The 23,288-nt window shown below is 42.4% G+C and overlaps 2 protein-coding genes across 2 annotated transcripts; both read right to left on the minus strand.

The window, feature by feature from the left end:
* Nucleotides 1-5,321: 5,321 nt before the first annotated feature.
* LOC120442133 (claudin-4-like) lies at nt 5,322-6,133 on the minus strand. Its single transcript, XM_039617869.1, has one exon. The coding sequence runs from the start codon at nt 6,120-6,122 to the stop codon at nt 5,505-5,507; it is 618 nt and encodes a 205-aa protein (XP_039473803.1). The 5' UTR covers nt 6,123-6,133; the 3' UTR covers nt 5,322-5,504.
* Nucleotides 6,134-22,477: 16,344 nt separating this feature from the next.
* Nucleotides 22,478-23,060, minus strand: LOC120442172 (claudin-4-like). Its single transcript, XM_039618014.1, has one exon. The coding sequence runs from the start codon at nt 22,949-22,951 to the stop codon at nt 22,574-22,576; it is 378 nt and encodes a 125-aa protein (XP_039473948.1). The 5' UTR covers nt 22,952-23,060; the 3' UTR covers nt 22,478-22,573.
* Nucleotides 23,061-23,288: the final 228 nt, after the last annotated feature.

Genomic DNA, 23,288 nt, shown 5'->3' on the forward strand with positions numbered 1-23,288 from the left:
AAACATCTCCTCAGAGAACCCCCAACCCAGTGGCTTTTTCCACACCGTTCACGCAGAAAGGGATTAACATGGAGCCCCCTGTGCTTCTCCAGCGTCAGTCGGCAGAACTCTGCAATACATCGAGGATGATCGCTGCAGCGCTGCACCAGGCCAAGCTGGAGCCCCCAGTGTTCGCTGGTGACGGTGGAGTGTCACCGGAGGAGTGGCTCCAATCAGTGGACAGCTACAGATCGTCGCTGCGCCTAACCGACTCGCAGGTTCTGAGGGAGCTCCCTCACTTCCTCAAGGGAGAGCCCAGTAAATGGTTTAGGGCCCTCAGCTCTCACATTACTACATGGGCACATTTTTACCAACTTTTTGAATCAGTGTTTGTGTCAGCTGATAACCAAGAGCACGTTTGGCGGGGCATCCTCGATCGCGTCCAATCACCGGAGGAGCCCCTCCCGACGTTTGTAGCTCACATGCTCGGTGAGTTTAATAAGCTAAGGTGCCCGCCGCCGGAGCATGAACAGATCGAGCTCATATGTAAACATTCATTGGAGAAGTATCGGGTTGCGTTGTATGGTACGCCGGTCCGTCGGTTATGGACCTACTGCTTGGCGCAACGAGCTCCACACAGCCTTAGGGCCAGTTGGCCGCTCAACCCCTACTTCATCCCCTAGTGTTGCAAGCGCGAGAGAACCACATTGTTTTAAGTGCTCCCGCCCGGGGTTTACCACACGCACGTGCCCAAGTTGCACCTGGGTCGCCCCAAAAGACCGAGGTGCTACCAGACCCAGGGCAACCTCCCACCGACCTCTCCCAGGCCCACCGCCGGGCCTGGAACCGGCCGATGCAGAGGGGCTTGATTCGCTGCCGGCAGCTCGTCATGACCAGTCAGCAGTCGGGAAACCCCGGGGAGGACATTTCAATGAGGCAGCCCTCCCCCATTCGCATAAAGTATGCCTTGCCCGCATGATGCCCACCATATTGTGCAAGGCATCATGGGGCACATGGAAGATGTAGAGTCTGGAGCACACTGGAATACTCCACTGAAAGCCAAAATTAACTTCAACTCAGTGGCAGTGAACGCTACGCTAGATACGGGGGCATCCCTGTCTGCTGTGCGGGCTGAACTCATTTTGGAGAACAACTTGCCTCCCAACAGGACCCACCAGTGGATGGGTCCACCGGTGAGCCTAGTAGACGGTGCTCGCTGTCTTCCGGAGGGTGTTACAACAGCTTCAACCGTCTGTTTGTTGAAAAATAGTAACGGACCGTGTTTCCTTGTTAGTAACTGTAACGGCATTGTAACAATAGGAATAGTAATTAGATTACTCGTTACTGAAAAAAGTAATGCTGTTATTCCCATCACTGGTTGTCAGTCAGGCATCTAACTATGAAACAAATTACACTCCAAAAAACCACAGGCTTCTGAAAAAATGACACGGGCTTAAGCCCAGTAAGCCCCCCCCCGCCCTCTCCGCCGATGGTTGACTCCAAATCTCCCGACCACTATGTCGATCTGAGAAAGCAAGACTGAGTCAGCCAGACCAAGACAAGACAGAGTCCACGTAAAAGTGGTCTCGAGACATCCATATGAGCAGAAATCTCAGCCATCAGAAACTGAATTTTAGTTTAGACTGGAGACATTTCAAAAGTTGTTTTGTTGAATGTCGTCATTAAATTTTTAATTTTTGCAGTTCACACTGCAGGCGAAAGTGCATCAAATCGACTTTTTTGACCCTATGCGACCCATATCCGATCATGGTATGACAGTGTGAACGGCACAAATCCGATATTTTCAAATCCGATCTGGGTCACTTTCGTATGTGGTACTGAATCCGATACATATCTGATGTTTTAGAAAGTGACTGCTGTTTGAATGGTCATGTTGCATTAAATCCGTCTTTTACGTCACTGACACAAGACAAAAGCCAATTATCAGCGCCGGGGAAGACATCGTGAACACTTCCTGGCCATCCCCTGTAGATTTTAGTGAAACTGTTGGGAAGACAACATTGGAGAAACGTGAACATTTTATTTGTACTGTATAATCTGCAGATTCTGACAGAAATCTGCAACTATTCTTTGAAGCACCGCTCCTCTCTGAAACAGGCCATATGTAAATAACAAAATAACTTAATGTCACGGATAATGGGAAAAACGGACTCAGTCGCGGAGCTTTTGATGCGAAGCAGACAGTGCGTTTATTTACAGTGCCCAAAAACAATCCCAAAACAAAGCGAAGTGCAAAGTCCAATAGTGATCTCCTCCAACTCCCAGTGGTGTGCAGGTGAGTTTCCACAGTGGTCATCTGAGTGTGTTTCTTCTCCTCCGAGGGCTTTATCCCGCGGGCTCCTTCTCTCCAGCCTCCTGCTCCGTGTTTCCTCCTCCTGAAAACGAGCGACACAACACCGGTGAGAAGGCTAGCCGGCTGAAGCTAAGTTGAAGTTTACAACACTTTTAAACTACCGAGCTTCAAGTACAATCCAGCGTCGACTGCCGTCTGGACACACAGTTAAATACCCCAGCTCATGACGAAGGATGATCAGTGACAGCTGGGTGGTCGATTAGGTGCAGGTGTGTCAGCCGCTGGGTGGAGACAGCAAGGGTAGGGAGGAGGAGAGAGAGACACACACGCACACTCACACAGGCAGGTCGCCCCAGGAAGGACCGTCTGGTCATGACACTTAAAGCAAAATTGGGAAAGTCCGAAACAAGTCTTTATATTAAGGGCCATCAGTCAAACAATACAGTTTGGTCTAGGTCTAAACAGAGCGCGTTGTGTGTGACGTCTTTGAGGGTTCACACTAGAGCACGTTTGCTGTCACATTTTATTTGTAGTGTGAATAAGCACACAAAAAATCGGATTCGATCAAAAAATCGGAATTAAGCATTAAGACCTGCAGTGTGAACGTAGCCTTAGTGGCAGCAGTGGGGGCAGGCACTAAGCCTGTGTGAGCACAAAAAGGTGGCAAACACATACTTTCTTAATTGCATCTACCCAGGTCTAAAACATAAAAAAAAGAAACACGCTATACATATAGTTATATTTTATTGTTATTAATTAATCAAACAGCATAGTTTTTTCACCCAACAAAATACATTGTAACAGCCGTAGCCCGCTATCAGACAGAACTGTCACATGATATTAAACAGAAGATGTCAATTCAGCTCTTTAGGGTTATAACGAGGTAGTTCAAGTTTCAAGCTGCTCTTAATATTTTTGGCCGCCAGGTGTCGCCAAAGAGAACTGGGTTGAAAAGCTTTGAGTAATTCGGTTTTCAGTACAAGAGTCAGTTGCTTCAGGAATCTTCATTTGCCCATCACTACTTAACTTTATACCAGATGTAATCACTCCATTCAGAAATGGAGCATGAAGTTCTTCTAAAGCAGGCATAGTTCTCCTGTGGGCAGACCATCAGAACAGAGCAAGAACAGCAACACCAATTGACACTGACGGGAAATGGAGCTAGAGCAGAGAGACAAAGAAAGAAAAGAAAACCCAACCCTGACAGACTAGGTGTGTACTACCAAGTATGATTTGCTCTTTGGGGTGTCACTGTGCTTTTAATATTATTTTATTTGTAAAACCAGAGACCTGAAGGCAATGAAGCAAAGGACGGAAGCGTTTCTATTCCTTTTATGTCTGAAACGCATCGTTTTAGCTTCTGAATCTTTAAGACGAACACGGTTTGCACTGTTGAAGGTCAGGACTATTCCTTTAAAAAGCTGTTGTTAGCATAAAAGTGTAGTGTTGCAGTCTCGTGCTTGTGTCAGTTGCTAGTGTAGTGTTTTTATCTTACAATATAAAGAATATATGCAAATATATTTTAACTAAATTGAGAGAAATGTGAATATATCTTTACACCACTACAAGTACACGTGATTGTTTTTTCCTTACATTTTCACACATGTATTTACATTTATTCTGAAATGTACTGATAAATATATTGAAATGTATTAAATGTGATAAATTCCTTGATTTTTTTTTTCGCTTTTGTGTAAAATGGGAGTAAACGACCGTCTCGAAGAAAACATACAGAAAAAGCCTGCTGAAACGGATTTTCAGTTAACGGAAGAACATTGCTGACAGCGGCTTTAATGATGATAGTCTCCAAATGAAATACACCTTTTAAAATTAAAGATGGGATGCTCGATTAGGTTTGGACTTTTGTTTAAGCCGAAAGACTAAGCGTCGAGTTTAAGAAGTACAGCTGCTTGGAAACTCTCTGTGTTCACAGAGCGGAAGGTAACTCCACCTGTGTGTGGAGCAAAAACAAACAAACAAAAAAACGACACCAACAAGAAAAAAAAAAACCCAACCTAGAAAGACCAAACAAATGTGCAACAAGTTTGCGAATTTATCATCATTATTTATTTATTCTTTTTAATAAGTTAGGAGTGGTGATTTATGAAAAAAAAAACCAAAACAAACCGTAATCTTCATTTTCAATAAGCTTAATAACATTCATTACACCATAGACGAAGTATTGCCCACAAACAAAATTCAATATTATTTGTAATTAAAACTTTAATGACAACGTTCAACAAAACAACTTTTGAAATGTCTCCAGTCTAAACTAAATCCCTTTGGTAGTTACTGTTTGACACACCAGATGTGTTGAACGACATAAATTGACAACTCTGACTTGTCTTCCATTACTTAAAAACCTAAAAACTTAGTTGTCTTTTTTAATGTATCATTTGTAAACTTAAAGAGATGCTGAGTCAAGTTTGGCTGTGTGGTCTTTGTTAACACTTGTCATTTTATTCTACAATGTGAAACTCTCAAATGATAAGTCTTTTATGAACTCATTCACAGCATGTTATTGACCGTTTTCTGTAATATTTGTTTTTGGCCTTTTTCACCTTTATTCAATAGGCACAGTGTAAAGAGGACAGGAAAGCGGAGGCAGAGAGAGGGGAAGACGTGCGGCAAAGGGCTGCGAGTGGGACTCGAACCCGGCCGGCCGCTGGAATGTGATCGCCCGCTCAAAGTTCTGAGCTAACCGGTGCCCTATTGAGCAACAAAAAGAGATGTAAAAAATATTTTACATGCTCAGAAATATTGATTTTTATATAGAGATAAATTTCACTTGTATACAATCATAGGCAAAAATATATTTATATTAAGAAATGTAAAAACAATTCCATGATCATCAATTTTGAGTCAATTTAATAAAGAGATGGTAATGAAATATAAAACATGGACTTAAACCAGTGGATACATAGTCAGAAATCATAGCAGTTTATCAAAAAAAAGTCTGTCTCCACACAACAGAGTAAACTACATAAACAATAAATGAAAAAGCAAACTTGGAAAGGTGGTTATAATGGTGTAGGATACCTCAAAACAGATTCAGAAGCAAGTTACACAATCAAACTGTAAATATTTCTTTCTATTTGAATCTGATTTTATACTTTGTTAATCTACTCATTCAAATGACAAACTTAAGGGGAAAACTTTTAAAACCCTTTTTCTTATTTCCAAAATACTGCTCAATGTATAAAAATAGGCCTTATTTAAAAAACAAAAAAGTAAGGCCAGTTCCATTTCTGCGGAAAAAGGAGCTGCAGACGAGGCCTCCTCCCAGGAACAAAAGGACAGTGGTGAACCAGCCAATGTAGAGCGCGGCTCCCAACTCCATCTTTTTAACTACCTTAGGATCATTAGGATGAAAATGATCATTGATGTTGTTGGTGGTCCAGCTGACTGGTATGAGAACAAAGAAGCCTGCAATGAGGAAGGCAATTCCAGAAGTCAGAGCCATTTTGCTCCTTTGCCTTTCGTCTGGCACAAAGTTCATAAAATTTCTCCCAGCCACACCAAGCAGGATCCCAAGGACCTCAATGATAATGGCAATGATGATGAGTCCTCTGGCAGCCTTCATGTCTTCAGGTAACGGTATATCTTTATACCTCGTGCACTGCGTTTGACCTGTTGGTAAGATCGCACATGTCTTCCATAAACCCTCCACCATTTTGTTATATTTTGAGCCTGTCAAGAATGTGATAAATGTGAAATTTTCGAAGGCTGTCAAGATTCTCCATGTGGGGAGAGCACAGCTAATGATGCTCCCCAGTAAGCCGATGCAGGCCAAAGCCAGGCCTAGAAGCTGTCTTTCGCAAGCCACCATAATGAAGCTCTGTGACTCTCTTCAAGGAAGATGATGTGTTCAAAGGAGGTTCACTAATTTATCTGAAGAGCTCAGAAGGAAGTGGTTATCAGTTGGTTTTAATACTCAGAATTTGACTGTGGTTTCCTCTGTACGTGTTCACACTTTTTAATGAGATGACAGTCTTATTGTTGCCTCTGAGTTGAAACCGATTTCTAAAGAAAGTGGCACATTATGACAAAAAACAGCACACAGAAACTTAAATAACATTGAAATTAAATAATTTGAAAAATGCAAGTAGTATTTAATTGTATCATACTAAATATGAATTATGAAACATGCTACATCTCCATTACAATTATCGTTTTACTGTTAACTTTTTATTATTTCGAACTTCATGACAAACTAGTCACTAAGTTAATTCAGTGCAAATAAAGAAATCTAAATTTGTTCATTATCACAGAAATGTGTGACATTTATTCTGAGCAGATAGTAATATAGAGTTTCCAGGAAGAACTTGTGACTTTCAGAGTGACTTTGATGGTTGTAGGTCAACTTTTTGAAAGAAAGTTTTGAACAATAAAGTGTGTTTCATGGAGAGTGGCCAAAAGTTCCCTGCCTAGATGCTGATTTTGATTCCTAAGCAAAAAGTGCAGCCTAGCCTTGCTCAAAGCCCATAGAAAATGTAATCCAAGTACACCAATGTAACTTTCTGAGTGTATTGGTGCACCTGGGCTACATTTTTCATGGGATTTCACTTTGCTGCATGATCGTCAGACAAGCAATCATCTGTGGGCCAGTGGATTTTGTAACATAAAATCTTACTATGACTGTGCTGACTAGCTATGATTTGGTGGTCTTTCTAAAAAAAAAGGTCAAACTGAATAAAAAGGAATCTGATTTGTGAGATCAGGGGCCTCTGCATGCAATGTGTGTAAATAAGAACCACATGTGGTCCTCTTTGCTCCATATTCAATGTATACATGCAGAAACAACCGTACAAACCAGTGACCACAAGTGCAACATGAAATCAAACATTTTACCACACGCTCAGAACAATCATTTATCTTTTTAATTTCTTTAATTTTTTTCTCCTTGTTTGTGCTGTAAACAACTCCAGACTGTCTCAGTCTGGAGTTGCCCCTGGTGAGCGGCGGGCTGGGGTGGGTATTTTAATATCCCTCGGCTTGCTGCCGATACGATGGGGTTTTTCCCGGTGGATGAGAGGGTTTGTTCCCTGCGCCTTAGGGTCGGGAGCGGGTCCTGACTGTCATCTGCGCTTATGCGCCGAGTGGCAGTTCAGAGTACCCAGCCTTCTTAGAGTCCCTGGGGGGGGTGCTGGAAGGTGCCCCACCTGGAGACTCTGTTGTCCTACTGGGAGACTTCAATGCTCACGTGGGTAACGACAGCGAGACCTGGAGGGGCGTGATTGGGAGGAGCGGCCTCCTGATCTGAACCCAGTGGTGTTTTGTTGTTGGACTTCTGTGCAAATCACAGTTTGGCCATAACGAACACCTTGTTCGAACATAAGAGTGTCCACAAGTGCACGTGGCACCAGGATGCTCTAGGCCGCAGGTCGATGATCGATTTTGTAATCGTATCACCAGACCTGCGACCATATATTCTGGACACTTTCGGGTAAAGAGAGGGGCTGAGCTGTCAACTGATCACCACCTGGTGGTGAGTTGGATCAGGTGGCGGGGAGGACGCTGGACAGACCCGGCGCACCTAAGCGCGTGAGTGAGGGTGTGCTGGGAACGTCTAGCAGAGGCCCCAGTCCGCGAGATCTTCAACGCACACCTCCGGCAGAGCTTCAACAACATTCCGAGGGAGACTGGGGACATTGAGTCCGAATGGACCATGTTCAGCGTCTCCATTGCAGCTGCTGCATTGAGCTGCGGCCGCAAGGTGGTTGGTGCCTGCCATGGTGGTAATCCCGAACCAAATGGTGGACACCAGAGGTGAAGGGAGCCACCAGGCTGAAGAAGGAGTCCTATCGGGCTTGGTTAGCCTGTGGGACTCCAGAGGCAGCTGACAGGTATCGACAGGCCAAGCGGAATGCGGCTCGGGCAGTGGCTGAAGCAAAAACTCGGGTGTGGGAGGAGTTCGGAGGCCATGGAAAAAGACTTTCGGACTGCCTCGAAGAGATTCTGGCAAACCGTCAGGCGTCTCAGGAGGGGAAAGCGGTGCTCTACCTGCACTGTGTATAGTGCTGGCGGGGCGCTGCTGACGTCGACTGAGAAAATTGTCAGAGCGGTGGAAGGAATACTGAGGACCTCCTTAATCCCACTGACACGTCTTCCGAGGAGGAAGCAGAGTCTGGGGATGAGGGAATGACCCGCCAATTTCTGGGGTCGAGGTCACTGAGGCAGTTAAACAACTCCTCGGTGGCAGAGCCCCTGGTGTTGATGAGGTCCGCCCGAGTTCCTGAAGGCTCTGGACGTTGTAGGGCTGTCCTGGTTGACACGCCTCTACAATGTTGCGTGGAGATCAGGGCAGTACCCTGGACTGGCAGACCGGGGTGGTGGTCCCCATCTTTAAGAAAGGAGACCGGAGGGTGTGTTCCAACTACAGGGGATCACACTCCTCAGCCTCCCTGGGAAAGTCTATGCCAGGGTGCTGGAAAGGAGAGTTCGTCCGTTAGTCGAACCTCGGATACAGGAGGAACAATGCGGTTTTCGTCCTGGTCACGGAACACTGGACCAGCTCTTTATCTTCTCGTGGATACTTGAGGGTGCATGGGAGTTTGCCCAACCAGTCTACATGTGTTTTGTGGACTTGGAGAAGGCATTCGACCGTGTCCCTCGGGGTGTCCTGTGGGAGTGTGTTGGGGAGTATGGGGTGTCTGGCCCATTGCTACAGGCCATTCGATCCCTATACAACCGTTGTAAGAGTTTGGTTCGCATTGCCGGCAATAAGTCGGACTTCGTTTCCGGTGGGTGATGGGCTCCGCCAGGGCTGCCCTTGTCACCGGTTCTGTTCATAATTTTTATGGACAGGATTTCTAGGCGCAGCCAAGTGGCGGAGGGCTTTCACTTCGGTGGCCTCAGAATCTCATCTCTGCTTTTTGCGGATGATGTGGTTCTGATGGCTTCATCGGTGAGGGCCTCCAGCTCGCACTGGAATGGTTCGCAGCCGAGTGTGAAGCAGCGGGAATGAGGATCAGCACCTCCAAATCTGAGGCCATGGTTCTCAGCCGGAAAAGGGTGGAGTGCCCACTCCGGGTCGGGATGAGTTCCTGCCCCAAGTGGAAGAGTTTAAGTATCTCGGGGTCTTGTTCGTGAGTGATGGGAGAAGGAAGCCGGAGATCGACAGGCGGATTGGTGCTGCAGCTGCAGTGATGCGGACGCTGCACCGGTCCGTCGTGGTGAAGAGGAGCTGAGTGTAAAGGGAAGCTCTCAATTTACCAGTCGGTCTCACGTCCCTACCCTCACCTATGGCCACGAGCTGTGGGTAGTGACCGAAAGAACGAGATCGCGGATACAAGCGGCAGAAATGAGCTTCCTCCGAAGGGTGGCTGGCCTCTCCCTTAGAGATAGGGTGAGAAGTTCGGCCATCCGGGAGGGGCTCAGAGTAGAGCCGCTGCTCCTCCACATCGAAAGGAGCCAGTTGAAGTGGTTCGGGCATCTGACAAGGATGCCTCCTGGGCGCCTCCTGGGTGAGGTGTTCGGGCATGTCCCACGGGAGGAGGCCCAGGGCAGACCCAGGACAGCGCTGGAGAGATTATATCTCTCGGCTGGCCTGGGAAGCGCCTTGGTGTTCCCCGGATGAGCTGGAGGAGGTGGCTGGGGAGAGGGAGGTCTGGCCTTCTCTGCTTAGGCTGCTGCCCCCGTGACCCGACCTCGGATAAAGCGGATGAGGATGGATGGATGGATGGATGTTTGTGCTGTTAAATATTAATTCTTGTATCTTTATTGTAATCTTTATGTTTATGTTTTACTAAGAGTTTTCTTCTTTCGTTTGCCTCCTGAATTCCTCTCTGTGCCCCTCTGTGTCTCTCTACGTGAGTGTGGTTTTGGTCCCTCTTTCTGTTTGATTCCTTCATTTTAAACATTAGATCTACATGTAGGTTTCATAACAAAGACCTGAGACTTTGTCAGGTTGTCAATGTTTTCTCATGCTGGTGTGAAACACTGTGGGGAAAAAGGTTAAGAAAGAAATGAGTATTGTTGAAAAGCCATCTGTTTTGATGCAAGTTTTATATTATTGTTACTGTCAGACATCACTGAGGTGATAATTCAGTCAAGTATTGGCTAAATTACTTGTTTATTCCCTTTATTCATCACTGATTTTTAACTAAAAGTTTATTTATTAAGGTAGAGCATTGTTATGAGCGGAGGACTGTAGCAGCGAAGACAATTCATGAATCAACACGCTGAGCTGAAGTTACCTACCCCATAAAAGTGGTCACCTTTCAGAAGAAATAAGTCGAAATCTTATGAAATTAGAGAAACTTTGAGTTAGTATCTTTCCCAAGAAAAATGTAAAATGCATGCAGACTGAGAGCAGCCAGGGATCAAACCACCAACTTTCCAGTTAGTAGAATTTGGCATATCGACATTACAAATAATAATAATAATAATTATAAAAATACAACTTACATTACAAATAAGTAAAGTTTGTACAACAATACAACATGTTTGGTTTCCTGTATGTGTTTTCCAGAATCCATTTTATCGTCAAACTTCATTACATTGTTCATTAGGTTCTTGGAAATGATAGATTTATGTATCGACTTCCTTGTATGGACGCTGGCAAAATCGGAGTCTACAGACAGACCAAAATGTTTTCAGTCACAAGAGTCTGAGGAATATTTTCAATTGGAGTTTGGAGTTTGGTTTAGAAACACAGTCAGGTACTAGGTCACCTCTCCAATCAACAGGATGTATTACTCCTGTCATGGGCCTGGGTCTGGGGACCCATGGTTCATGTGTGCGTTATGGACTTCTGTACTTTTGCAGGTCTGTTTTGAGGCTGGCGGTCCCCACTGGTTACCTGGTTTATTTGTTGTGTTCTCATGTTCCCTGTGTGTGTGCGTGTGTGTGTGTGTGTGCGTGTGTGTGTTCTGGTCTCTCTGCAAGTCTGGGCCCAGAGAGTGGTGTCCCTGTCATGGGGCTTGCCGCACCTGGAACGCAATCACACACCTGCAGCTGATCAGCCTCATCTCAGGAGCAGTCTTAGCAGAGTGGCTGGGCACCCCTCAGTGCTGGATCGTTGCAAGACTTCCCGTTAGTTTCCCAGCATGTCAGCTGAAAGGCTGAGTCTGTCACTATTGTGGGTTTTCAAACAGCTGCCTATGTGAACATATGGGTTCAAAATAATCACATTTACTTTTTCTTTGCTATGACAACTATCATAACTATAGTTTTGGAAAGGCCTTTGCCATCTCAAGTTTAGCTTGATATGGAATTTGCTCTGTCTTGGTCTATCTGCTTGATAACACTGTGACCATCTTTGCCCTCTTTTTTTGGAAAATTTTGGCTGTTTCTGACTCTGGGCCAAGCTTCTTTAGCAGTGAAATCACAAAATTTCACAATTATTCAATTTCACCTCCTGTGCTTTCTGTAGGACTCTGAGTAATAGATTTTTACAAACCTGATTATGTCCCAGCCTTCACGACCTTTTGGTGCTTAATATATTCTATGGTTGCTATTGTCATGATCCTGAGCCATTTTGACCCAGTGTGTGTGGGGTTCGTTTTGTTTGTTTGTTTGTTTTGTTTTTGTTTGTTTTTTTTGCTTATTTTGATCATTCTGAATTATTTTTGAGTTCATTTGTATTCTGTGGTTCTTAGGTTATTCTGGTGAGTTTGGTTTATTAGATTTCCCCTTGTGTCTTTGCTCTCTCTCTCTGCATATCTGTGTTTTAGTTGTGAGTCCTTGTGTCTTGTTTCCCCTCCTTGTTTTATTCTGTTTACCCAGCCAGTCATGTCTGTGCTCTCCCTCGTGCTCCTCGTTCTCTCTCCCCCTCCAGTCTGCGTATTGTGTACATCAGGGGTCCCCAATCCCAGTCCACGAGGGCCGGTGTCCCTGCAGGTTTTAGATGTGTCCTTGATCCATCACAGCTGATTTAAATGGATAAATTACCTTCTCAACATGTCTTGAAGTTCTCCAGAGGCCTGGTAATGAACTAATCATGTGATTCAGGTGTGTTGACCCAGGGTGAAAACCTGCAGGGACACTGGCCCTCGTGGACTGGGATTGGGGACCCCTGGTGTACATCCTGTTTTACTTTATTAGTCTCCCATCAGTGTATGTCATCTTGTGTTTGGTCCTGCTCTGTCTCTTTATGATAATTCATGTCAGCTGTGTTCCCTGTATGCTCCCAAGTCGTTGTCTTTGTGTATTTATGTCCGCGTCTCCCTTACTTCCATGTCACATCCTCCCTCATGGTTGTGTACCTCTGTGTTTCCCCCAGTGGGTTATTATTATTAGTTTTGTATCACCTTTTCCCTAACAGTGAATAAAGCTGCATTTTGAGTTGAAGTTTCATTTCCCGTGAGTTTGCGTTTGGGTCCTCTCCTCCCTCTGCTACACAGCCAGTTCATGACAGTTATGCCTAAATCAGTCAGTTAATACAGAAAAAATATGTTCATTGAAACAGCCACAAACGGTACAAAGCCACAACCTAGTGCCTGTGCCGGTAGTCAAATGGATGGACACGTGTTTCTTAAACTACTCTAACTTCTTGATAAGACATGAATGGCCAAGTTTTTTTTTCTTTCTCAAAGATCATTGAGTTTCTCTATAGTATTATGAAGGCAGAATATATGATCAAGCCACGAAGTGGCTCTCTCTTGGTGTTGGCTCTCTGTGGTATGACTTCCTGTTACAGTGAACAGTAAAGTTTTTGTGTGGCTTATCTCTGTAGGCAATTTTTATTAGGTCTTATTTTTTAGTGTAATTTCCATGGCTTTATCCAAAGCACACTCTGTTGATTCACTTGTTAGTTATATTCAAAGTATTCACTCATGGTGTGTTTAGGGATTTGCTAGCTCAGCTCATAGCACACTGACTAGCAGCATGGCCTCTTCACCTGTCCCTCCTGCACTTTCCTGCTCAGTGTGTCAGATGTTTAGTTATTCCTCAGTCTCTTGTAGTAATAACGTTAGCTGTAATAAATGTAGCCTGTTTATAGGTCTGGATGCCAGGATAACTGAATTGGAGACCTGGAGTTGCACCCTTAAGAAAACCCTGTAGCTACCCAGGCCCATTATCAGCATCCCCCTGGTGGCAAAGCATTACAGCCCCAGAGGCTATCTCACCCCCCATCATCACCTATACAACCTGAGCCTGCACCTCCAGAGAGTCCCAGTGCTATGGAAAACATCATGCCTGGTCCCAGTACCTAAGAAGAATCTGTCATGGCTGTGTGCGGGCAGGCAGGGAGATAGGACCCAAAATGCAGGACTCGGAGGCAGACGTGAAATCAAAATACACAGCTTTATTGCTGGAGCAAAGGAACAGAAACTAAACTAAACTGAGAATACACAAATAAACTATGCTGGCAGGCAGGCAGAACACACAGATAACGTGAGGGTATGACGCGACACTGAGCAAGGGCAAACACGGGGCTAATATACACAGAGAAGTAATCAGGGAATGGAAGACAGGAGGGAGACACAGCTGGGAGAGATCAGGGCTAACGAGACAGGGGGAGCAAAGCTGGACACACTGGCATAGTACACAGGAAAAAAACAGGAAACAATAAAGAAAGATGCAGACTAAGAAACACGGACTTTACACAGGCAGAATTAAACCTAAACTAAACACGAGACACAACCTAAGAGCTCATCCCTCACCAAGAATAACTGAAACAGATCTATAATAATAATAATAATCATAATAATCATAATCAACAACAAAGCACCAGAGCATCAGAAAATAATCCATAATGCAAAAATAAACCAAAACATAAGAAACTCAAAATGCTGGGTCAACACTGACCCAGAACCGTGACAGAATCATCCAGTGGCACTAAATGACCACAGGCCTGTAGCACTAACCTCTCATATTATGAAGGTTATGGAGAAATGAGCAGAGCTGCTGTAACAGGCTGCCACACACGGGGGCTCCGGAACCAAAACAAAACACTTCACCATCTATACAGCCGACTTAAAGTACATCACAGAAACTTGTCTCCTCCAGAAATTCTCTGAATACACGGTACGGCTGCCACAAACGATTGTTTTGACTAGTCACCAATTATTTTTGCGATAGTTGACTAATCAGATCGTGCATCCATTGGACATAAAATGTACAGCTTATTGCACCAGCATGCATCTGCTCTTGTATAACTATCATCCACTTACAGCTTTAAGTGTTTAAGGTATGTGCTAACTAAAAATAAAGACAAGATCATAGTTTATTACACTTTCAATGAAATTTGCAGATGCCGAGGTGTGCATGTTGTTGGCTTGGTGACAAATTCGTCCATTCAAGACGAACATGGTGGGTTTTTTTGTGTTTTTTTAAGCAGTACTGTAACATAACATTTACAGCTATCAATATGAGTAAGTAGCTCGCTGTTTACACTAATGTTGGCAGCTAACTAGCCAGTTAGCGTACGGAGACGACTGTACCACTTTGTCATCAGAAGCCACCTAAGTCTCTTCAGTTTTATTGCTTTTTCAGCTATAGTCTTCATGGCTATAGCCGTTTCTTCACTTTGTCAATGAATCCTTTACTGTTTTACGTGTGTCTTGAGATTTGTAGCCTTGGTACACGTCTCTCCTGACTTTATTTGCTAGACTGTTTTGTTCATTTTCAAGCACCATTAGTGTAACAGTGGTGGCTTGTTTAAAAGCATGAAATAAAACAGATGGTTACAGAGGTAACACTAGTTCTATGAATGAAGGTCAGTGAACCAGTTGGTGTGGTCACTTAACAGACTTAACTGAGAATTAGTTGGCACAGCTGTATATGTGCTATATTAACAGGAGAGTGGTTAATTTGGTATTTTATTTCTTCAAAACAGTCCAACCACAGGCTGATGCATACTGTGGTATTTCATACTTCACTTGAAAAACCACAGTGACGTCTGGAGTCATCTGTTATTTCCAAACAGAAAAAAAACGCAGCAAATAGTTTTGAAATACAGTGGTATGAAAAAGTGTTTGCTCACTTCCTGATTTCTCTTTTTTGTATATGTTTGGTGAGGTTAAATATTTCAGATTATCTAACAAATTAAAATATTAGAAAAACATAACAAATTAAACACAAAATGCAGTTTCTAATTTGAGATGTTCATTATTATGGGGAAAAAAATCCAAATACGTGGCTCTGTGTGAAAAAGTGATTTGGCTCTCAAACCTAATAACTGGTTGGGCCTCCCTTAGCAACAACAACTGCAAGTGTTTGTGATAACAAGCAATGAGTCTTTTACAGTGCTGTGGAAAATTTTGGCCCACATCTTTGCAGAATTATTGTATTTCAGCCACACTGGAGAGAGCACCAGCTAATTTAAACATGTGAAACATTAAAAAAAAACACTTTCAAATGCAGCTTTTTATTAAAAAATATCAGTCTCTTGCTATGTGGGTAACTAATATTACAGGTCTTTCAGTGTCTGATCTTTTTCTCCATATGTTTATCTTCAGCTTCTGTCACCTACATTTTCTCCCCATTAGGTTACAGCTGAACAATTCGATTTAAAAAATTTAGGGGGCTCATGGAAAATCAGACAAATTGATCAGCAATAAAACTTGATGAAAGGACTATAAAATGGTTGCATGTTCAGTTTTCTACAATCTTTTGCATCTCTGCATAATCATCAGAGCTCTGCGAGCCAATTCATCTTCTGCTTTTACAGTGTGGTGTAGACAAGTTAGACCAAATGGCGTGGATGTATTCCGTAAGAGCAGCAACACGCAGGTGGCCAGTAGCGGTTTTCTACAATATGCTGGACCTGGCGGCGGTGAATGCCTACATTTTGTACAAGGCATGTACAGGGTGGACAGGCAAAAGAAGATTGTTTCTCAGTCTTCTAGCTCAGCAACTTCATTGCCGATTCATGCAGCACAAGGAAATATTAGCACAGAGGCAGGCTGCTGAAGCTGCTGTGCCAGGTGCAAGAGAGCTGCAACAGGAATCGCAGCAGGTTTACCTGTGCAACATGTCAGAAATTCACCTGTGCCAAATGCAGGGATGATGGACACTGGGTCTGCAAACGCTGTAAAGTTTGAAACACTTTGAAATAAAACAGACTTGTGTACCCATATATTGTGAATGTGTGTCTTTTGTATCAATATGGCAGGAATTTCTGAAGGTTGTAACACAAAGGTTTGGCCTGCCTTGGATCTGAGTAAACAAATGCCAATGTTGCGCACGCACGCAGCAAATCTGCATTTATTAGTCCCACAAATGGAAAATCTGCATTGTCATTGCAGAAAAGTGGACAGTGCAAGACAAAAGCAGCAAAAATAAAAACTGTACAAAGAGTACAGTATAGAAAGTGCACTATACAAACAATCTGGAAACATAAATATGGACGCGTGTATTGAAAAATATTGGTGTGTGCGCATGCACGCGCACCCGCACACACGCACCCGCACACACGCACCCGCATGTACGCACACATGTGTGTATAACTAGACTTTATGCATATTATGTAAGGTGTGGCTATATAAATATATGTACAATTCTGTGTATATATGTTTATGGACAGGCATGCAAGGTATTGACAAGAACTAATATTGCATATGAGAAATATTGCACATAGAAACTACTATGGTGTATTGTAGGCTGCAGGTAAGGAAGGAAAGTAGCTTTGCAGGTAAGGAAAAACCTGAATCTCTCCAGGTTGGGGGTTGGGGGAGGGTGTGTTTGCACAACAAATGCAGGAGAACAATGGAGCTGAAGGCCTGTGAAAATCTCAGCGGGGTGCTAGGAGGTGTTAGGTTCAGGGGAATTTACGCAAATTTGCGCACGGCTAGTAAATCTAGTAGTAGGGACTTGCACCAGGAAAAAAAGGCTCAGTAATTCTAGTATTAAAAAAGAAGAGGAGAGAGGAAAATTGTATGCAATGCATGCATATAATGTGTGCATGCAGAATGTATTTAGGGTGGAGTGTTTGTCATAGTTGCATGGTATTACCAACTATTTATAAAAATATGTTAAAGAAGCAATTAAAGCCACATTTACTGATGCAAGTTTTTGTGGGTGTATTTGTTTCCTTTTTTTAAAAAAATGGGATAGTGGAGCACAGATGATGATGCTCCGCACAAAGCTGACAATGACCAAGGCCAAGCCTAGAAGCTGTCTTACACCAGCAGTCATAATGAAACTCTATTGATCTATCCTACAGAAGGGCTGGTATGTAAATGAGATCTGCAGTCATTTATCTATGAGAAGTTGAGCAGGAAGTGGTCTTTGTGTTTTTTACTCTGGGCCAAAATTGACTGTGGCTTCCTCACTCATCCTCTGAACACAGAGTAAGAAAACTGTACATTTTGCAGTCAAATACTGGCAGCAGAGTTTACAGTAAAATGTATCTTTGATTTTTTCACTGTAATTTTTTTATTGTGATTTTTGGTGTTGTAATTTTTGACAGTTCCAAAAAACATAAAATATTTTTTGCAGAAAACTATTCAAAAACCGCATTCTAATAATAACTGACAAAGGTTTTCATGGCAGCTGCTATGCAAATTACACAAAATACATAGAACAAACATTTTTGACCTAGCGTGAAATTCTTAAACCTGCTTATTTAAAAACTATGAAAGAAAAGATAATATTGCTCCTCAAATAGGGTGAGTGAAGCATACCCTTTGTACTGTTGTTTTACTGTTGTCAGAGGTTTCGGTGAATACATGGGTGCATTTTCCACATGGTTATATTCCATAATGAGTGCACTTGGTTGGTATAGCAGAAATGCAAGGCAGGATGAAAATGATGATGGCTCTGGATTTAAAACATTTTTATATTATGCATTGCTGCAACAGAGGGTCTGTTTTGTTGTTATATTGTTAATCTGATCCTTCTGAAGAAATCCTGTATTTAATTAAAGAGGAATCGGATTTACCCAAGATCTTTATACATGTGAGATGAGTGGTCTCTCTGTGTGTTGCATGTGACTGATATGTGCATACAGAATGTATTTGCCAAGCAGGTGGAGAATGATGACAAACACCTTTCCTATGTAAGAACAATTTTCACTGAAATGTGGCTCTTGTGTTCACTTCTGTGTCTCTATGTGACGTGCCCAATCAATCCCTTTTTCAGTCCTTCCAATCCTATTTTGAAAGTTAGTTCATCAATTGTTTTTTGTGTTTAGTGTTGCAGTGGGGAGAGGGGGATTTAAAGACAGCGAGTTACCCAGGGTCAATTTAACGTGTGTGTGTGTGTGTGTGCATGTGTGTGCATGTGTGTGTGTGTGTGTGTGTGTGTGTGTGTTCAGTTTTGCTCTCCCTGTCTCGTTAATGACATTTAGTTCGCCTGTGGTCCCTGGTGTGTTCCATCTCCCCGATTTCCTTGTTTGTATGCAAGTCCTCAGTTTCCCTTTGTTCTTTGTCACATTGCTGTCTTACATACCCTTAATGCTGCATGCATCCCCATCCTGATCCTAGCTATGGTACTTCTTGGTTTGTATTTGATTCCTAAGTTCCTAAGCCCCTACAGAAAAGCTTTGTAAAATTCATGTTTTGTCTCCAGAGTCCTGCACTTGGGTCCTCAGTCTGGCTGTCACACAGCCAGCTCATGAAAACTAAACTTAGAGAAAAATATTATAGGGAATAAATGCATCATCACCATCAGTATTAGTAGTACCAGTACCCTCATCTATCATGCTTAACATACAAGTAAAATGGCTGCCAAACCCTAGCTTTTTAAGAAACTTTCTTTAATATAGCTTAGAAATACAAAGAGTCAAATTAATGTGTACATTATTACACATTATGGTCATTGTTCATAACCACAACAAATATCAAAAAACACTCTTACCGTTTATTTAACCTTTTTTTTTTCAGGGTTGTTTGTTGTTGTGTGTGTTTTTTTAAGCAAATGCAATTTTAATATGCCAAGAATTTAGATCAAGCTTAGATGTCACTATTGTTTCTAAAATGTTTGAGACTTTTTCGTCCTATGTTGTCTGATATGCTGAAGATTCATAGGGCAAAGGTTACTGTTGCCCATTAATGTTGCTGTGGGCGATTTTTACCATGTTCATCTGAAAACCGTGCTCCTACATTTGATCCAAATATGACCTGTGTGACACTGGATGAGGTGTACACTACTGCTTATAATGTCCCAGTTTTACACTGGGAAATGAATGCAACTTACATTTGTGGATCTGTACGAAGAGTTCAATTTGTCTCAAAACCCGACACGACAGATGTGAAGTGATCTGTGAGTATATGTGGGGCGATCGTGGCTCAAGAGTTGGGAGTTCGCCTTGTAATCGGAAGGTTACCGGTTCGAGCCCCGGCTCGGACAGTCTCGGTCGTTGTGTCCTTGGGCAAGACACTTCACCCGTTGCCTACTGGTGGTGGTCAGAGGGCCCGGTGGCGCCAGTGTCCGGCAGCCTCGCCTCTGTCAGTGCGCCCCAGGGTGGCTGTGGCTACAACGTAGCTTGCCATCACCAGTGTGTGAATGTGTGCGTGAATGGGTGAATGACTGGATATGTAAAGCGCTTTGGGGTCCTTAGGGACTAGTAAAGCGCTATATAAATACAGGCCATTTATGAGGTGATTTGTACACAAGCATTTAACATTTTTTAAATGAGTGACAGGGAAATTAAGTTTCAGACATTTATATGCACAGCAAGTGATTTAAAAAACAGAATTATCCAATTTGTGAATCTGAATTTGAATTGTGTGTAATTGATGAGTATTAATTCAGCTTTGGGTAAACACATTTGTAAGATGGTTTTATATGGCGTCAAATTGCTTTATATTTGTGTGTGGATTGAAGCATTTGTTTGAGTCCTCAAATGTTACACACAAATCACTGCACACATCTTTATTTTACTTGTGGATTGTATGTGTATATAACCCTTTTGAGCCAAATTTCTCTCCATAAAATTGTTGGAAAAATAATCAGGACAGAGCTACCAGATATTACCACCATCTCCATCTCCAGCTGTTGGCAGCAATCACTACGTATCCTTACTGACTCTTCTCACCCTGAACATTTGTCACGGATCACGACTCTGGCTCGACTAAAACACAGGACTTTAAGATCAAATTCAATGTATTCACTTACAGTAATAATGTTGCCCAACAAAACATTATCAATTGTGACAGTCCCAGTCTCCTCAAAGCAGGGTTTTCCACACATCCAAACAATTCCACAGATTCTCACTGCAGACACAAACAGCTCACCTCTGACCAGCATGGGTTTCTCCAGAAGGATTTGACCACAAGGAAAAGGCAGATACTTTTCTCTCTCACAGCAACCTTCACAAAAGGTCATTCATGACCTGGGCTTTAACTATAGCAATACAATGATCCAGCGAGGACGGAAGGTCTACCATTGGCTTAAGCAGTTGAAAACAGGGTGCATATGTGTGAAGGCATAAGGCAAGGACCTCTTCCAGCTGCTCTCAACAGGCAAGAAGTTCTTTTCAATTAAATGAAGGATTTCCTGGATGACAAGAGATCAGACTTCTTAATAGCTCCCCTTCACAACTCTCCTTGAATTACATTACATAAACTGAACTGCTGGATGCTATATTCACCGTTTTAACTGTCATTTATGTATCCTTTATTATAATTATTAATCTTTTTCTTGTGGAGATGCTGTGCTGTCTCATTTTTCATTCATGTGGCAAAGACAATGAAAGGTCAGTTGACAGTGATTAATTTGAGTTAAACACATAAGCCATAAAAATAATGCTTTTTAAGTCTAGAGCTTGGTGTAAAAGATTATGCTTGATTCCCCCTATGTTTTATTCCTGTCTGAAGTTCACAGAGCCTGTCATCTCTTCCTGTTAATGTTAGATTGACAGGAAGATTAAGTGGAAACCTAATCTTGGGACAAGTAACCGAAATGTATGAGGGATACCTCATCCAGGATACCTTTCTTTGTTTAAGAAACTTATGTCTTATTTCAATTTACAGATTTAAAGGCCATATTGCTTCTTTGTTTATGAATCCCAGGATGGTAGGCTTAGGCTATTGCACAACTGATGTTTGTTGTACCTGTTTTAAATGGTTTTAATTAGTAGGTCTTGATAAAGACAGATACAGATTTTTAATTATTGTTTGTTTTAGTATTTCATCTTTGGAATATTACGCTAATAGACTAACCAACTATGTGTTTTTAGGGTTTCCTTTTGGTTCTAGACAGGAGAAATGGGGGAAGTGTCTGGAATTTGTGTGGTATTTTTCACCACTTCTTGCATTTCATACAGTGGGTCTGAAAAGTGGAGACTTCTTCACACAGACATTGCCCCTTTGGGGCTGCATTGTAGGATAAAGTGCACTTGATGTGTGGACAGCGTGGTGGTTTTATTTTATTTATATTTTTATTCTTTTACATGGCCAATAACAACCATGTCTTAATTGTTTAGTAAGACCACTCACTGTTGTGAAGGACCAGATGTTCTTTACCATTCTATTTAAATTATTCAATAAATAACCTCTTTTTTCTATTATACTTTTTATATATTGCTGGTTTTATATTTCCTTTATCAAAATTCTAATTTTGCAACCTGACAGCATTTCTATGGCTCCTCCTGAACCTAGAAATTGTTGTCAAGGCTGTGCTAGTTGGGACAGGTGATAAATAAATTATAGATACTAGTCACACCAATATAGCATGTCAAATAACACCCGTTCATCTATCCATTTTCTTCAGCTTATTCAATTCACAGTGCTTCACTTGTTTCAGATTTTGGCATGTTACAAGTCTTTTCAAATATAATGCTATAAACTTGGCACACCTATTTTTGAGTAGTCTCTCCTGTTCTTCTTTGCAGAACGTCTAAAATAAACATTAGAGCAGCAGCAGCAAAGGTCAGCTGATCACAGCCTGTATGATTAGAAATATGTTTTAATTAGATCTAAATTTTATTGGAATACAATCAAGCATTTTATAAAACAATAACAACAAAAATTAAACAAACCTAAAGAAAAGTATTTAAAGAGTGAATGCAAATCACATTATCATTAATATTGAAGCAGTTTATAAAAGAAATAGTTATCAGGCCTAAACTTAAACCACTGGATACACAGTCAGATTCTATAGGAAGATGCACAATCTAATAATTTCACACAGATTCAAGAAAAGGAAAAAAAAAGAAAAAGCTATACACTCATATTGCTAACATTTCTCCTTAACTTCATTACATTTCACACTGTATTATTGTAATAACTGAATGGAAAAACAGAATATAGCCTTTTCATAAAATATTTCTCTTGATTCCAATGGGCTGGTAGATATCAAAAAGCAAGCCTTACATAGCTGAGATAATTAACGCCTTACTTACACAGAGCGAGCACTGAACTACCTAACTGTATATTCAGTATGACATTATCATTCTTGCGGGAACAGAAGCCCAGCAGTGAACCAGCCGATGTAGAGTGAGGCTCCAGGATTCATGCTGGAAACCTGTCTGTCCATTTTGTATGACTCACGAACAGAGATGTTGGCGATCCAGCAGACAGGTGTAAGCACCAGGAAACCTGCGATGATGAAGAGAAGTCCAGAACCAAAGGCCACTTTGCTCTTTTGCCCGTCATCTGACATGAAGTTAGTGCGCTTGTTGCCGGTCACGCCAAGCAGGATCCCAAAGACCCCAACGATGATCGCGATAATGACGAGCGCTCTGGCAGCATTCATGGCTTCAGGCATCATAGCAAAATCCAAATATATTTCGCATTCCATCTTGCCTGTATCCCACATTAGACACATTTTCCATAAACCATACCATGCACTAACAACGTTGTTTTGGAGGAAGGAAGGCTCAGGGTTTAAGTAGTCATCATCATGGGCTCATCCGATTAGAATGAGAATAAGCAGTCATCAATCATTTGCAGGTTTTGTCGTTTTATTGAATAATGGGTAAAGGAAAGACACACATGGACTGCTATCTCTCAGCTGCCGCCCCATGTGGGAGTGAAGAAAGAGTGAGGGGTAGGTGAGTGCAGTCCTTATATAACGAGTGACAGGTGAGTGCAATTAAGGCCAAGCACCACACCCAATCAAAGGTCAGGAAAAGAAACAAGGTGCATCTGGTGAAGTGAATGTG

This window comes from Oreochromis aureus, linkage group 10 (genome assembly GCF_013358895.1).
Source record: "Oreochromis aureus strain Israel breed Guangdong linkage group 10, ZZ_aureus, whole genome shotgun sequence".
NCBI classification, from domain to species: Eukaryota; Metazoa; Chordata; class Actinopteri; order Cichliformes; family Cichlidae; genus Oreochromis; species Oreochromis aureus.